General features: G+C 37.1%; 1 protein-coding gene across 4 annotated transcripts in view; it reads left to right on the top strand.

The window, feature by feature from the left end:
- The first annotated feature begins 10,492 nt into the window (after positions 1-10,492).
- Positions 10,493-18,187, top strand: part of LOC149816317 (ubiquitin carboxyl-terminal hydrolase 4-like) — a 28,370-nt gene continuing 20,675 nt past the window's right edge. For all 4 annotated transcript variants that reach the window (XR_016427661.1, XM_089987526.1, XM_089987525.1 and 1 more), the window contains exon 1: positions 10,493-11,158. Coding sequence is in view for 3 of the 4 variants with exons in the window: in XM_089987526.1 (XP_089843652.1) it covers positions 11,036-11,158 (123 nt within the window). In the remaining variant the exon portion in view is untranslated. The remainder of the gene's footprint in view (positions 11,159-18,187) is intronic.

The following is an 18,187-nucleotide window of genomic DNA, read 5'->3' as shown; positions in this document are numbered from 1 at the left end:
CTCTGCGTCTCCCGATTGGTTATGGTGTGTGTGTGTGTGTGGGGGGGGGGGGGGTGCAGCAGGCCGGTGGGTGGCGGGAAGAAAGGCGTGAGAGGAGAGGGTTTAGGGTTTTGGGGAGGGGTTTGAAAGAGGGATTGCTTTACGCGGGCAGACGAGCGGTGGGAGTCTCTCTCTCTCACTGGAAATTGAAACCCTTTCTTGGAGGTGTTTGTTTCGCCCGAAAACATGAGAAACATGCACTTTTTCTTACGAAAGAAGGCCCCGTCCTGTAGGTCAGTTAAAACTTAAGGCGTTTGTTTCGTGTTCCTAAAAAAGTAGGGTCTCCTTATTAAAAAGGATGAAACAAACATGACATGAGAAATATGTGGTATTACCTACATAATCAATGAGAAAACAAAAAACAAAAGATAGTGTCAAAATGGATTCATACCTCACATGAGAAAGCACTTTCCCTCCAAAATGGCTCTTTCAAAGGAAAGAGGCATCCCTTGGGTGGGAGTGTAACCAAAGCCCCCTAAAAAAAACACTTGATGGGATGTGTATAGTAGTTGTGGGATCCACGCTATTTCACACTAAACTCGTTGTTCCAGACAGAGCTTTCGTAATGGGGCATGTGCAGTGCGGAGTTTTACTGAGTGAAAAAATGTATAAAGTGTAGGAACATGCGGTATGTGTTGGCTTGACCGATGACGTGCAGTGGTAGCATGGCATGCGATAGGCAACGGTATTGTTGTTGGTGCGACGGTGTGTTGCAGCACATACGTGGAGCATTGTTTGGTTAAGCAATGCCATTGGGTTAGAGGATGTTGCATTTGAAGATTTGGTTAAGGACCTCTTGACTTGGATGAGTTTTTATACTCAAAGTGTTTGGACGCATGGGGTGCGTGTGGCTTAGGGTTAATTGCCCAAAAAATCACCTTAAGTGGTGCCAACAGAGTATGGTGACTTCGGGCTAGGCAAGTGAATACCTAGGAGTTGACGAATGAGTCTGGGTGGTGTTCTTCGCTATGGCATATAATCATCAATTGGTCTTCGAATTAAGGGTTGCAAAGACTTGTCCTTTCTATGGCGAGGTTATGCTTGGGCGTGCCCATGGAGTCGTGACACGCTCCATAGCATGTGAGGCTAAGGCATTCATACGCTTGCTAGCCGGTATGGGATGACTATGCACATAAATGGCATGAATCAGATATAATACACATTTTAAGATGCATTTTAACAACTTCTGATAGGTAGTTGTGCACGAGGTGGTGCACAGAGCCAATGAAATGATTCAGCACATGAAAAATTTTGGTGTGCAACCTTTGGCCATTAGGCTGATCAGACTAGACAATCTAGCGTGTTGCGGGTTTGCAAAAAATTATATGTCTGTGACAAATTGGCATCAAAGCAGAAAGATTCACGAAGATATTGTTGTTCAGTGAGTCCGACACTGTAGAAGGCAGTGATGTTTTGTCCTGTTTACGAGAATTTGCATAGTTGAAGTTTAGTTGATCGAGCACATAAGCAAGTTGTTGAGAGGGTGGTATTGGTCATCTTGTTAATGATAAGCAAAAGTGTAAGGTTATTGTTCAGTTGGTTAAGAGAACGTGCACAAGCTAAAGATTCTTACCTGTTGTACGCCAGGCTCGCAGGTAGATCATGGTGCTTGCCTTGTGCATGCAGAGAATATGCATTGCATTCGGCTGGATGGATTTACATTTTTGAATATGAGAGATTCAATTGAACTTTTGTGTTCTCTCCCAATATTGTCGGTTAGCGGATTGCCCATCTTGAGTAGAATGCTCGTTGGTTTGGTCATTTGAGTTTGGCAGTTCCTCTATAGATTGTGTGTGCAGAAAAAAGTTATTGTCTATGGCTCATTGGTTTGGTTCATGCAATAATGTGTTTGCTGGCTTCTGAAGAGAGTTGCAGCGTACTGGATTCAGAAGAGTGTTGCAGTGTACTGGTTCCATATATGAGTTGCAGTGTTTGGCCATAGGTTGCCCCTTGTATAGACGAGTGACCAGAAAGACGCTTTGAGTGATAGCTTTGGGGTGATACGCAAGTAAGCATCCTCCACTTGAGGACTAGCTTGGACCATTGAAAAACTGAAGTTGGTAGTCACTCTTCTTTGTAAAGACCATAAAGGGCTTGGGATTGCCCTTGTTGGGGTCGGAAGGCACCTCGGCCAAGAGCGTGATGATGCCAAGTTTGTCGTGCTGGCAAGAATAACCTGCTTGTGTATGGGACTAAACTGGGGTCCCACGAGTAAAGAATGCTCGATGTTGATGGAGTAAAAGATCATTGTCTAAGTAATTTGAGGTGCGTTGAGGAATGAGACTTGGCGGGTTAAAGGTTGTAACGATGACGAATGAAAATTAGAATAAGTTAAGTAGGGTGAAGAAAATAAGACCAAAGATAAGTGCAAAGAAAAACTAGCATATTATTTAAGGTTGTGTTTTTACCTGCACTGACATTATCGATAAAGACAATGGTTTGGGTGGGGGAGAATGTCCCAGACCGAGCTTTCGGAATGAGACATGTGCAGTGCAGAGCTCTATTGAGTGAAAAATGCACCGAGTGTTGGAACATGTGGTATGCGTTGGCTTGATCAGTGACATGTGGTGATAGCATGACATGCAATAGGCAACAATATTGTGGTTGGTGCAACAGTATGTGGCGGCACCGACGTGGAGCATTGTTTGGTTAAGTAATGTCAATGGATCAGAGGATGTTGCCTTTGAAAAAATGGTTAAGGTCATCTTAACTTGGACGAGTTTTCTCAATCATAACATTTGGATGCACGAGAGTGCATGTGCGTTAGGGCTAATTGCACCAAGAATCACCTTCGGTGGTTCCAAGTATGGTGACTCGGGGCTAGGCGAGTGAATGCCTAGGAGCCGATGAATATGTCTTGGTGATGCTCTTCGCTATAGCATACAATCATCAATTGGTCTTCAGACTGAAGGTCGTTAAGCCTTGTCCCTTCTATGGCAAGATTGTGTTTGGGCTTACCCATGGAGTCACGATACGCTCCATGACATGCGAGGCTAAGGCATTCTTGTACTTGCTAGCCGGTATGAAATGGCTATGCACATAAGTGACATGAATCCGATAGAATACGCATTTGAAGATGTGTTTGGTCAGTTTTCGCTAGATAGATGTGCATGAGGTGGTATACAGGGCCAATGAAATGATTCAGCACATGAAAAAGTATTGGTGTGTGGCCTTTGACCATTAGGTTGGCCAGAGTAAAAAGTCTGGCATGTCGCGGGTTTGCAAAAAGTTATATACCCATTAAACATCTCAAGACAGTTCCAAGCTCCAAATGTCAGTTCATATTAAAAAGAGCATGTAGATCACAATGTATAAGGTTGTGTTAAAAAAAAACACTTGCTAAGTCGATTGTAGGGTTAAAAACATGAGACAAAATAGTCATCGTGTCAGACAAAATGTCTGTTAGCACTAATCACACTAAAAAAGCCTTTAATCTAATACATGGTTTCCGCTAGATAAATTGTAAAAGTCATATATCTTGGTTTTTCTGGCTAAACATTTATTAAAATATTGAAAACAAAAAATGTATATTCATTGTCTTCATTGTAAGGTGCTACAATGGATCATGCTTATCACAATCCATTATCTATTTTCACGTGTTATTACGATTGTTAAGGCATTTTTAAATCATTCTCATCCGTATGAATTGTGTCAATGACTTATTACCTCATTGAAAAATAAATAAAATGAGACATTATAGGTAATTAAAGCTACTAACAAGGTAAATAAATCATGTAAACATATTTGTACCATTAAATCCGACATTTTATGGTTAGATCCATTAAAACTATATTGCATACTACCCTATAATTAAAGTTGCAAACAGATCATGTAGAACATATTTGTGGGGTTGGGTTTGTAAAATAATATATAAAATCTTCAGCTCATGCAGGTGGTAGTTTGTATCGACAAATTTGTGTGTGCGTTGTCTGCCAACCACTTTTCTATCTAATTGCCACACTAACCATGCATTTGAAGGGTTTTCCCATGTATTACATAAATTTGACATTGAGGATGTGTTCAACACAGTCAATTTACTCGGAAACAATACTTGGATCATATTTTTTTGATGAAAAAATGTTTTTTTAAGCCTTTAATGTTTAGGATAATCTTAGACTACTGATTTTTTAAACATTAAAAAACCTACTTGCTTACTAGAATTGGGTGATCCAAGAGTCGATTCCTATCAAATCAAGAATGTAGAACGTATTTGTAAGGTAAAGTTTAAGGAAAACATAAAAAAAAACTTTGAAAGCCTAGTTAGCTAGAAAACTCGTTAGCAACTACCACCTTCTCTATCTCTATAGATTAGTAACTTCTAAACAAGGCTTTAGATCCAAAAGCACATGTAAATATGACAATTATCTAGATCTAGAAAATAAACCAATGAACTAAACTGAGGGTGTTAGAGCTTGGCTCATTTTTCGTAGTTAACCGAGTTAAGCTCGAGTTCATGATAAGCCTGAATTAAAAGAGTCGAGTTCGAGCTAGCTTATTTTCATATAAATTACATTTTTTAGATTACAACTAATAATGTAATTCTCGAGATTTGTAAGCACTTGTAAAACATGTAAAAAAAAAAATCTTATTAAAATCGTCAGCAAAATTTTTTTAAACTTGGGTTCAAAACCTCTTGCAAGCTACATTTCACATAATAATGATTATACTGAATTTAAAGCGGATAACTTTTTTCATTCAAAATATTGTAACCTAATAAACAATAACATTTTTATAACATGTATTCACAATTCAGTGCCCAATAAAAGAAAAGGACTGGCTCTCGACACCAACATACCATATATGCTCTACAACCATACATCACCTGGATCTCATAAAAAGGGTCAAAACTTATAAAAACCTAGTAGGTCTACACCCGAACACATGGTGAGTGTACAAAGCTAATACATATAGCATATTTAATGATAATATAATTTATCAAATCAGATATTCATGATGTACATCAATCATTCTATACATATGTGATATATTTTACTCTCGAAAACATAGTGCATTCATTTACTAAGTAACTAAGTAGACGTGATGTGTCATACACTAACATATTTAACTTATTCAATCATAATCTCATGTCACAATCTATAGTTGATAAGGGCATGAAACCTCAAGAATGCATGCAATATATCAATCTAAACTTTCTATCATAATCAACATGAGTAATAACAAACATACATCCTTAATATGATATATCCAAATTTACTTTAAGTATTCATCCTCACAGATTCAACATATCTTGAAAACAAGTTCTACTATGGATCACCTGGTCTTGGAGATGTACAACCTTATAGAGAGTTTATGCCTTACTTGAGTTGCTTGATCTTGAATAATTTCTCACAGGGATCTACCATTCCAGTGGGTTTTCTAGTCTTGGACAATGTACCTTATCATAAAGATTTATCACTCTAACACAACCTCACAAATATTTTATTTAGAATAGTTCCTCAATGATTTTATTGTCATACGTACATAAACACAACTAACTACTCATAGGGTCAAGGACCATCAATTCGGGCATAAGTAAATATACATTCAATTAATCATACACAAGATTATCGACCGCCACTTTGAGACACCAACACATATGAGTTCAAATAGCTATACATAAGGTCATGAACCACCGGTATAGGCTTGATCAATCAGTCAATCTCATATAAAAAGAAATTGTCATACATCTCATTTCAATTGTGATGTAATTCATTTATTTAATATATGCATTATTCAACATGCATCACATCATCTAATAACATATCATAACATTGCATTTGACAATATTCATACATTCATAAATTGAATCTCGAAGTATACACAAAAAAATAAAAAATATGCATATTTAATTACAAACATACATATTTCACAATGTGAGAAACCTAAACCTTAACACGTACGAATATGTACTTATATTCATAAAACCATGCATGCGAACACATTATATATATATATATATATATATATATATATATATATATATATATATATATATATATTATTCGTAAACCAACACATATGAGCATCTATTTTACTTAATTTAAATCATGCATTAGAATCACACAAATACCAAAATTAGTGTAATTTTACCCTACCTAAAATTCTGTACAAATTTACAAAGAACAAAAATTTTAAAAAATAACAAAAAGTTTCAATAGTGAGCTTCCACACTTGAGAGCTACCCTAATTTCATATATTTAGAGAGAGAGACTAATTAGAGACCACTCTAAAAATCGTGAAAAGAAGAAGCTTTTTTACTCCAAGAAAATCGACATCAAAGGGAGAAGAGAAAGAGAGTGAGAGAAAACATGATAGTAGGGGTGGGTAACGGTCCAAGCGGCCAGATGGGACAAGTCGACCCAACCCACCATGGGTCGGGTTTGAACTAGGATTTTAGGCCCGAGCTCATTAGGAACCGGGCCAAAATCGGACCAGGTCCATTAGTGGGACTGAGTTATAAAAACTAATAAAAAGTAAATTATTTTTTTATGAAAATAAAAATTACATAGTAACTTGGGTACATGAGAATTTGTTAATTACTTTTAATTACATAATTGATTGCACTAATTTTATGAGAGATAATTAATTGCACCAAATCACATTAATTGCACACAGTTGGCTAGGATTGCTTTGTGTAAAAATCATCTTATTTTTGCCCACCCGAGCCAGCCCAAACTCTGCCCGCTTCACACTGGCCTGTTGGGCTAATGGGTCCAGACATGGGCCTTTCTTCAAACCTGAGCCCGTTAAAAACCCGACCCGATGTCCACCCCTACTTGAGAGTGAGAGAGAGTTAACAAAGAGGAGTAATTACAAAGAGAAATATATAGTGGCGAATTTGAGTGTGATGTAAGAGAGAGGTAGGTGAGAGATTTAAAGGATTGTTTGATGATAGATTTAAGAGATTGTGATAATGTTTGGTGAGAAATTTAAGGGATTAGTGGGCAAAGGGATGTGATGGTTTTTGGATTTTGGGTCATTGGATCTAAACCCAAATTTATTATTTGTTTTATTTTTTAGATTCAAATAGGGATCAAAACATAATTTAGCTTTAACTTTGATCGGATCCACCAAGTGTATCAAATCTCAATCAAGTATTGATTTATTTGGGTTCCCTACATCCAAATAAGGATCCGAACACATAAGGTTAAAAAAACCCCATTTTGGGTGGGTTCACTCGTGTTGATCCATTAAGATCCAAACTCAAATAAATATTATATTTATTGGATCCAATATGCTCCAATTGGATACTCCGAATTCAGAATTTTGTAGGTAGGTTTTGATCGAATCTTTATTAAGATCCAAACCCGAATATGTCTTTCAATCTCGTAAATCCAAATCAATACTTGAATCATTTATATTTATTCTCTCTTAAATCCTTAAATAAATTATTTAATTTGTTAATTAAATATAATCAATAATTAATATATAATTAATTAGCCCAAAAATGACAAATTAAACTAAATGCCAGAATAATTCTATTTTTAATTACTTCAAAATTCAAAAAATCTGTCGAGTATTACAAACAAAGCTTATGCTTTAAACCTAGTGATTGAAGTTCAAATTTGCTCATTCGTAGAAAAACTGCATTATTTCAAAGTTGTAACCACCAGGATCTGTACTTTATACTTATTACTTGCAAGCCCAAACACTTAAATCATGTATACTTTATAGTGTAAAATATATTTATTATTAGTTAACGAACTATATGAGCCGAAACGAGCTGAAACACCCGTTTGCTCATGTTCAGCTCGGCCCGAGCTTATTTCACAAGGTTGATCAAACTCTACAAACCAAACACAAGCCTAGCCATGAGCGGCTCATCTTGTTTCCCAGCCCTACAAGTACCTCATTTAAAGCATGTTTTCTACTAAGTAAATTATATAAAATAATTTGCAAGTTCATCAAATTAAACAAACACCTGTGCAATATTTTTTCTTTTAGTCATTTGAGGTGGTTTAGAAGATATAGTTGTTTAGTACTTGCATGCTATTATAATTTACACATGAAAGCCAACCCATGTACGTAGTTGAGACAAGGCTTGCTGATGATGATGTTATTATATATGAGATAATCTTTGGTGATGATCTCATATATGCATGCAACATGTTCACAAATTGGATTGTGTGTTTTTCAACGGAAGACATGACTCTTTAAGCCACAAAATTTTCAAACATTATGGGTCTTTGATTTTTTTTATATATGATGAAAGTCCTGCTTATACATCGTAAATGCATGATTGAATACCCATTTTCTACTAAACAAACCTTTTTCAATGTGCCAAAAAAAATCGAGAGTGAGACCCAGGACCTGACTTTACCAGCTTACTACTCGATCCAAGAATAGGTCTAGAAAGAACTTCAATAGTAATTTACCAAAAAAGAACCAACTTTATATATATCATGCTCAATTGCTATCGGTCCTAAAATCACTAAGTTGACCATTGTTTAATTAAAAAATAAAAAGTTGTCAATATATGTTTCTTTGGCATGATAAGATGAGTTATTGATATATTTTATTACTAAAATGAAAAAGAGGTGATGCTATGCCTTACGTGGCTATTTGCAGTAAAATAAACAAAGACCCACATTTTTGTTAAATAAATTTTGCATTTCTTATTTAAAAAAAAACATTTGCTTTTGCATGAAACATCTATTATACTTTAAAATTGATGCTTTTGCCCGGTCCTCCCTCTCAAAGCCATACATTTTGACCCCTTGTGGGTCCTTTTAAGGGCCAGCCAGCATCTCTCTGCACCTCAAACCGAATCGCAGCCATTATCATTCAAAATAGAAGATCATGTGCTCGAATGTCATAGACTGTTTCGATTCCATGTTTTTTTGAGTCATCCCTATGAGACTATAAACTATTTCTATTGAGTGTTAATAGCTTCATCAAACATGAAAGTGAACTGTACAGATCATTTCTCTTGCATGTAAAACCCAGGTCCCCTTGCCCAGCCAAGGAGTACACCCATCTTTGGCCTTGTGGAAAAGAACACACACGGGTATCGTTTGGATGACACAAAAACCTAGTTTTTAAGCTGGGTTTTGGTGTAAACCCAGCTAACTGAACACCCTCCCCCCCCCCCCCCCCCCCACACACACACACACACACACACCCCAACACCACCACCACCACCACCACCACACACACAAGTTTTCAATTGGCGAGGGGGTTTGGAACCCTCTTCCACCCCTCCCACCCTAACTATTTTCAGGCCATTTTCTGGCTGGTGGCCTGCTGGAAATGACTGGGTTTTTCATGAACAACCAGTCGAAAAATGGCCAAACTTTGCCTTCTTCTTTTTTTGTTTTTTGTTTTATTTTTTGGGCATGGCCAGCCACTGATCAAGAAATGGCTGGGCTGATGTCGCCAACACTGGTAATATTGGCCCGACTGAAAAATGGCCGGTAGGGATTTTTTTTCATGATTGTTTTTTTGCGACTAAAAACCTATAAATCAGTATTTGAATTGACCAGGTTTTGGGGCAAAACCGGGTTTTGTCCACCTGCCATCCCAACAGCCCCTAAGGGTTTCAAATTTGTAATGTCTTGTCAACCTGGTGATATTAGCCTTTTTTTTATTTACACAGAGAAACAGCCCACAAGATCAAAGACAACATGAAACTCTGTGGGCTTAAACAGCATGTCATCTATCAAATGAAAATATACTTATAGATTTCTAAATTTAATGTTAGAAAACATAAAATAACACAAAATATGATACATTTTTCATCACAAGTATCTTTGTCACTCTTTTTTCATCTTCTCATTGGATAGTCAAACCAGGCAGTGAGGCCCCTAGTCTAAGTTGTTGCAACCTCTACTTCTCGAGCAATCACTCTCAACCCTACCATCAGTTTCTCTTATTCCAAATACTAAACTTCACGTTTGAATGAAGTAACTAGATGGTTAGGTTGCACTATCATAATCAAGGGTCTTGAGTTCCAATCTCACCTAAATACATACTCACTTCCTTAGTAGCCTAAAGTCATACATTCATGAAAACCATAACCTCAAATATGAAAATTTCAACACGCAAGTCAAAGTCCATTTTGGCCATTACCAACCCCAACATGTAGGAGTGTCAACTGGTCGGATCTAGTTTGAACTCAAGTAGGTCTGAACACGGATCTGACTTTGAGGTGTGGGTACTCACACCGAGTCCAAACTTGAACTATACCTAGGTCTTATAAAGATTACATAAACCAGGCCCAATATATACGTTATAAAATAAGTTTTTTTATCTCTTTTACATTGAAAAATCATAGATCTTAATCGGAACTTGAATCTGGTATAAATTTTACAAACCATACTCTACTCCATATATGCCTGACCCAGATTCTAATTCAACCTTCTTATCTATCACCAAGACCCTATAAGATTTGGTCCAGGTTGGGTATGGTTCAAACCCAACCCATTGACACCCCACCAACGTCCCTATCCCCCAAACATAAATCCTTTAGGGCGCAAAGCAATTGGTATTTTGCCAGAAGAATATCCCAATTCTCAAGTACTCAAATAAGGAAGCCTTTCAATACCACATCAAACCATCCATTTCTGTCCCCTCCCAAACACATCACCCAAAAAAACAAACCACATAACACACACACATGAGCAAAATAGGTTGAACGGAGAGAGGCTGATCCTTTTAAACCAATAGTGCACATATTTTCAGCGGAGACAGCACATGCTGTAGTGCTGTTATAAACTCATGAGAGACACAACCACAAATCAATTCGTTTGATGGTCAACAGGAAAATTGTGAAGAAAGGGTAGATCAGATTCAGAGTCATCATCCCCTCTCTCGTCTCCAAAGAGAAGTTATCATCTTCCCTGAACCTGCCTTCTGTATCCTTATATTGATTTGATCTCCCCTCTTTTTACCCAGCGTGAGAGAGAGAGAGAGGTTCATGGAGGAAGCAGAGGGGGTGAGGATTGGGTGAGAGAGGAGAGGGGTTCGTGCATCAGAAGGGCGTCTTGTTTGTGCTTTCATGGTCATGGGAGCCGCGGGTTCGAAGCTGGAGAAGGCTTTGGGCGATCAGTTTCCAGAGGGGGAGAGGTACTTCGGCCTCGAGAATTTTGGCAACACTTGTTACTGCAACAGCGTTCTGCAGGTTCTTCCATTCACTCCCAATCTTCCGTCTTGAACCAATTGATTGTTTTTCTTCCCCTCATCCAATTGAAATCCCTAAATATTCGCCTGTCTTCCTGATTTTGCTGTCGAAGCATGTGATTTCCCGAACGTGGTATCCCGGTATTACGTTGTCTCGATACAGATCTTGGAGTTTTACTTATTTTCGCCATCTTGGTAGTCGTTAAGAATTTGTGGGTTTCGTTCGAAATTGCATTTGTTGATTTCTTATAATGATTTCAGTTGGTGGGGTTTTGAGGGGCGCCGTAGAATTTTTGGTTCCAGGCATGATGCGAAGACATTTGCGTGCGCTCTAGGTATTTGGTTTTAGAATTCATCCATTGGATGGTTGTTTTTGTATCTCAAAGCGGTTTGTGGTTGGGATTGATCGAACAAGAGGAAAGGGATTATTTTTTCTTTGGCAAGAAGATGGAATGAATCATCTTTGAAACTGGTATATCAGGATGTAGCCTTTTCTGTGGAGAGTGTGGATGGAAGGTCCATGCTGATTCTGTACTATTGTGGTGTTTGGTTTTGTTCTGAAATGGTCTTCTGGACAGTGTTTGAAATCGAATTAGTGCACTATCGATGGCAATTTCACAATTTCATGATGAGATTTTTTGTAGACCGAGGCTCGATTGAAGAAGATTGATCATATTCTATATTAGGTCAATCCATGTCAAGTGATTCACGGAAGCAGATTAAGTCGTTTCAGTGTAATTTGGTTATTCATTAGAGAAAATAAGTGGGTTGTGGTGCAAATTGCCTATTAGCATGCATTTGCTATGGCCACTGTGGTTCAGGAATGCGTTCCATGGCTTCCACTAACACTATTTTGTTCTTCTCCAAGTGATTCTATAGAAATGGAGCACCATTGCTATTGCTACCTATGACAATCGTGAAATGAATTTCCTAATTTCCTTGGATTCTGGATACATGCATGTCGTCTTGGAACTGCATCACAAGAATGACTAGTTTTGACTTTTGTAGTGCTTCATGAGATGAATTTCTTTGGATTCTTGATGCTTGCATGCCTTCCTTGAACTATATCACAAGAGTGTCTATCTTTGTCGTTTGTTTTCCTATTGCTCTCCACTATTTTGTATCCTGCACCTGCCTGCCATTTTTCTTATTTTAAATACTAAATGCTACCGAACCATTAACTGGATAGGTCTTCGTGTAGTGACAATAGATTCCTGCGTCTTGGACTTTTTAACTTGTAACTTTTTGATAGTTTTTTTTAAAAGGTCATTTGGCACAGGAACCTTGCTGCTGTAGATGAAATTGTTAACCTTTCTGTTTGAAACTCTGCCACGGGTGATCTTCCTATGCAAGTTCTCAAAAAGCATGAAGAAAATAACATACTAAGGACAGGTTTCTGTTTTCAGCACTTGTCAGGTTGTTTGCAAGTGTTTAGAATTAACTTCTCGAACCTGCAATACATAGGGATATTGGGTTTGATGAACTATTCTTGGGCTGGGCTTTGTACCTTCCTGCTCCTAACTTTTTGTTTTTTCAATTCAAGTACCAATGTTCAGTTGATGTATTCGTTTATTTAATTATTTTAGAGTAAAATGGGCAGTTTTTTTTCTTCTGAAAATGGATATACTTCATTATATTTCTTGTATTGTATCTTACCATCTGAAATTTGGTCCTCTCCTCGTTTATGCTTTTCTACTTCACTTGGTTTTTAACTGCGGTTGGATCAGAAGTTGGTATCTTGTCATCCCATCCCGTCTGATTTTTCCCATTAAAATATTTGAATAAGCCTTTTTTTCTTTTTAATCTTAAAAAGATTGTTTCATGGCCAAGGCATGTCCATTTAGCAGTCTTTGAGTTTTTGCTATTAATGAATCAATGCTCATCAGCATACAGTACTCTTTGTATTATTTGACAGTCCAAGTGACATGGTTAATATGACATGGAACATATGCAATAGACTCGTACCATTGAAAGATCACTCACAAGCGGAGTAGGTCGATATCTCTGCTTTTAACTTAATCATAGTGATGGTCATGCAACATCTGTGTAGATTTGTAAGAGAGTTGGTTGGGGTACCTATATGGCCATATGTGATTGGTTCTGCCTGTAGACATCTTATTGTGTTTGACATAAAGTTGGCAACCGGAGATGATTCTTACTTTTAATCTCAGTCACCTTTCCTCTGCTTGTAGTGATGAAATGGTTTCACAATTCTTACTGCTTGGGTAAAGCTGTTGCTAATACCTAGGGATGCACAACGAGCCTAGCTAGCTCGGGCTCGGCTCGAGCTCGACTTGTTTAAGCTCGGCTTGAATTCGTTCGGGTAGATAAACGAGCCGAGCTTGAATACAAGCTCATGCTCGGTACACATAAATTAGCCAAGCTTGATCAGGCAATCAAGCTCGCTTGAGCTCGATTAGCCCGATTAAGCTCGTTTTGCGTAGTTATATAATGCACATAGTATAATATATGTCTGTACTATTTGTGTTTGAAAATTTAACACATCAAATGGCCTTGCTCAGACGGGTAAGGTGTTAGCCTTTTACGGAGGAGGTGGGTAATTCAAAACCCATTGTTTTCAATGCAGTTCATTTTTTTTAAATAAAAATGCTCGGTTCGAGTTCAACTGGAGCCGAGTTTGGACAAAAGCTGCTCAAGCTCGGCTCGAGTTCGACTGGAGCCGAGTTTGGACAAAAGCTGTTCAAACTCGGCTCGAGCTCGATCCAAGCTTGAACAACTAGTTTTTTTATTCATGGCTCGGCTCGAACTCGGCTCATGTGCATCCCTACTCATACCCAATTTGTACTTCCTATTTGTTTAGATATGCTTAAATTCAGCCACCAATAGCAAGTCCGGCGAGACTTGAAAAATGCTTTTATTGGTGCTTTCTTTTCATTTATTTTTTTGATAGCTTCATGGTCGATGGGCTGATTTTGATCATCCAAGATTAAAGTTTGCCTTGTCTACATTTGGGAGAATTAGCGTACATGACGACAATAGTAGTGATAGTAGCAAGCTAGGTTCAGAACCCTGCTTCAGTTCAGAAGCCTCTCCTCTGAACTTTAGTGGATCAACCATCGAATTGAGTCTTCTCCTTTGGTGCTAATTTTAATGAAATGATTGGAGCATCTTATGGCATAAGTTCAGGAATTATTGGGAATTTAACACCTGGTTTGTTGTAGTAAAGTTTGTCAACTATTTGATAGATTATTATAAGTGTTGCTTTTCTGATTGGCAACTGTGTTTTACTAGTTTACAAATTTATGCAAATATCATGAAAACCACCACACATGTTGCATGGACTTGTTAATTAACTTGTAGTTTCTGTAACCATAGAGCACATGCTTGAATTCTTTTGAATTTAAATTATTGTCACTGTTGTGAGAGAAAGAGAATCATTTTATTGAAGTAATGAAAGAGGAGAGATACGCAGGTGACAAGGTCTCACCTATAGAATCAAGTCTGACACAACAGAGGCCCTTGGATTGATCCTAGCATTACCAATCCAAGACATTTGATTTCAACTATTTGTTTGTTGTGCACAACAGTACATTATCCTGAGTCCTTACATGAATCGAAAGAGCCCACTATGTTGGTATTAAAAAAATCTGAGATTTATTTCTATCCAAGTGGACAACCAAGCTTCTATGTGTCAAACTCTAACTGAAGTTCAGGCACCTCATGTCATAGACTTAGTTCAATCAATCAACCCATTTCATCTCATTATAAAATTCTGAGTTGGGACAAGGGGTAGACACTTGGCTGGGCCAACCTCAGATTGGACCTTTTTGGACATGTTGGAAAACCATACTTTAGATGGCCTGGCTTGCTAAATGATTGGGCATGCCTTTGTTCCCAGTGCTGTCAGGATTGGTCATCAAGCTAGGCCTAGGTCTAACTGATTTGACTAGACAGGGCCTGTTACTTGTGCAGGTTGAGTTGGTTTGGCTGCTACTATTGTTAAAACAACTTAAAAGAACCTCTCTCTCTCTCTCTCCAATAGCCTGCTAAATTCCTAGTTCAAAGCCCAATACTGTGTCAGGGAGAGGCCTTGCTTTTATCGGTCTTGAGCTTCCATTGATCAGCTGAAACCTGGACAAAGGTAGGCTGGTAACCTGTTAACAACCCATGTTTGTGGCTCTCTCTCCTCATTTGGTGGGACATACTTGTTCTGTTTTGTTTGACATATTTGACTATTTAATGTGCTAAAATTATAGAAAGTCTCTGTCAACTGCATTTTTAGGATGGTAAAAGTTGTAGCTGTTTGTTTGGTCAATGGCTGTGATTTTTGTCATCATGATTAAAAGGTTTTCGCTTGGCAACCAACTTTTAATTTGTCAGTATATGCACACTTCTTTGGTGGACCATGTCACAAACTGATGTATATGCTTTAGTGAGCCACTTACAGGCAAGAGAACACTTTGAAAATATGATCTCTTATGGGTAAACACAAGAAAACACAAGAATAAGCCACTTAAGGGTTGAGAACACACATAAAAATAAGGAATATTATTAGGGAACAACCCTTTTAGATTGCATAAAATGAGAGAGGGGGTAGACCCCTTTATATACAAGACAAAGCTCGTTGGGACCTACCCAACGACTAGAAATCTACCCGTTGGGTAGGGTCCAACAACTCCAAAGTAATTCCCAAATAGCCCATGTTGGCTGAAAATATTTACAACAATAGAAATGAATAAAATAGAAAATTAAAAAAGATAAAAAATACATTTGTTTCAGATATACATGTAAAAAAACAAAAATACCCCTAACTACATATGTACAAAAATGTACAAAAATATATATGTAAATATATACATACACTCTCCCTCAAACTTATGGTAGGATCACCGAGAGTTTGTCCAACAAGAAATGAAACCTGGTGGAAGGTAAGGCTTTTGTGAAGAAGTGTGCAAAGTTGATATTCTGATGTCACATATGACAGTAAAATGGTCTTCTTAAAAAATTCTTCTCGAACATAATGACAGTCCATCTCAATATGTTTCATGCGCTCATGAAAAGTGTGAGTTCCAACCAAGTAGTTGTCACTCTTGTTATTATAATATAGTCTTGATGGTTCTGTTACGGCTACTCCCATATTCTTGAGAAGATGACTCAACCATATAATTTCAGTCGTAGTAGTCGATATGACTCGATATTCAACTTCTGTGGAGGATAGCGATACTTTCTGTTGCTTCTTACGTTTATATGATACCAGAGAATCTCTTACAAAAACCAGTAGTTGAGCGTATGTCATTTGGGTCTCCCTCCAATCTGAGTCAGAGTAAACAATTAAATTAGGAGGAGAAGAAGAAGATAAAAATAATCTTTTAGAAGCAGATTTTTTCAAATATCTGATAATACACATAACAACACTCATGTGCACAGAGGTAGGAGAGTGCTAAAATTGACTGTCCGTGTGAACTGAATGTGCTATGTTTGGTCTGGTAATAGTCAAGTATGTCAATGCCCCAATCATCTGCCGATATGGAGTTGAATCTTCTAGAGGTTCTCTATCATCAATTATCATCTTTGCATTTATCACTTCAGGAGTATCCACTCTTTTGTCATCATTAATTCCAGATCTGTCAATAATTTTAGCTACAAATTTGGATTGAGGCAACAAATATCCTCTAGGGGAATATGCAACCTCAATTCTAAAGAAAAATCTGAGAAAACCAAGGTGAATCATTTCAAACCTTTGCTTAAGAATAAATTTAACCTGATCTACTCCCTATTTATCTGCTCCAATTATGATCATATCATCAACATAATGTAGTAAAATAATACTATCTGCAGCGAAATTCTTAACAAACAAAGCGGTGTCAGTATAACATAAAATATATCAAAGCTTAATCATAATAAAACTAAAACGATCATACCAAGCTCTTGGAGCTTGTTTAAGACCATACAAAGCTTTTCTAAGGCGAAAAACTTTTCTTTTAGGGACATTATATCCAGGGGGTGGATCCATATATACTTCTTTTAAATCACCATTTAAAAATGTATTTTTAACATCCATTTGGTAAATTGGTCACTTCCTAACAAAGGCTATGGCTATAAGAATTCCAACAATAGACATTCGTGCTACAGGAGCAAAAGTTTCATCATAGTCAATTCCATATTCTTGAGTATATTCTTTGACGACTAACCTAGCTTTATGTATTTCTAAAGATCCATAACTTTTAGTCTTAACTTTAAATACCTACCTAGATCCTATTGATTTCTTATTAGTTAGTATATCAGATAATTCTCAAGTTTGGAATTTCTTTAAGGCTCTAATTTCTTCATTCATAGCATTTTGCCATTCAGGATAGTCCTTTGCTTGATTATATGTAGAAGATTCAAAGTATGAATAAATTTTTGCTAAACAAGCTCTATAATGAGGTTCAAATGATTCATGTAGTACAAATCTATCTGAGACTCTACGTGGTCTATCTGAGTGCCTAATTCTTGTGTTTTCTTATTCTTCTATGTTCAAATATTTTTCTAAAGCACTTAGTTGTTCATTATCTTTTTTTTCTTTGGTAATGAATGCCTGTTGGATGATGTTGGGATTCATTTTTTTTAATATCATAATGAGATTCATTGCAAGTTATCTCATTAATGTCTTCATTTTGTGTGACATTGTTTTCAAGAGAAATTTCTAAAAAGTTGTATTCATTTCTATCTTTTTAATGTCCAAACCATTTTCTCTTTCTAAAATATGTCATTCCTAGAAATATATAACTTATTATTTTTAATATCATAACACCTAAATCCCTTTTAGCTTTCTCTGTATCCTAAAAATATACATGAGATGACTTTGGGGGATAGTTTATCATTCGTATGAGTGAGTACAAAACATCTACACCCAAAGACCCTTACTCTCGGATAATCAGGTAAGACTTTATAAATCTTTTCATATGGCGAAAAATTGTGAATTTTTGAGGAGGGAAACCTATTTATAAGATTTACTGCAGTAGGAGCTGCTTCTTCAGCCCAAAATTATTTGAGAACACTCTTAGATATGAGAAGGGTTCTAGTGGTT

The sequence above is a fragment of the Nuphar pumila genome, chromosome 14 (assembly GCF_984573655.1).
Source record: "Nuphar pumila chromosome 14, dmNupPumi1.hap1.1, whole genome shotgun sequence".
NCBI lineage: Eukaryota > Viridiplantae > Streptophyta > Magnoliopsida > Nymphaeales > Nymphaeaceae > Nuphar > Nuphar pumila.
The sequence above is the reverse complement of the archived record's forward strand: the minus strand, read 5'-3'. Positions and strand labels throughout refer to the sequence as shown.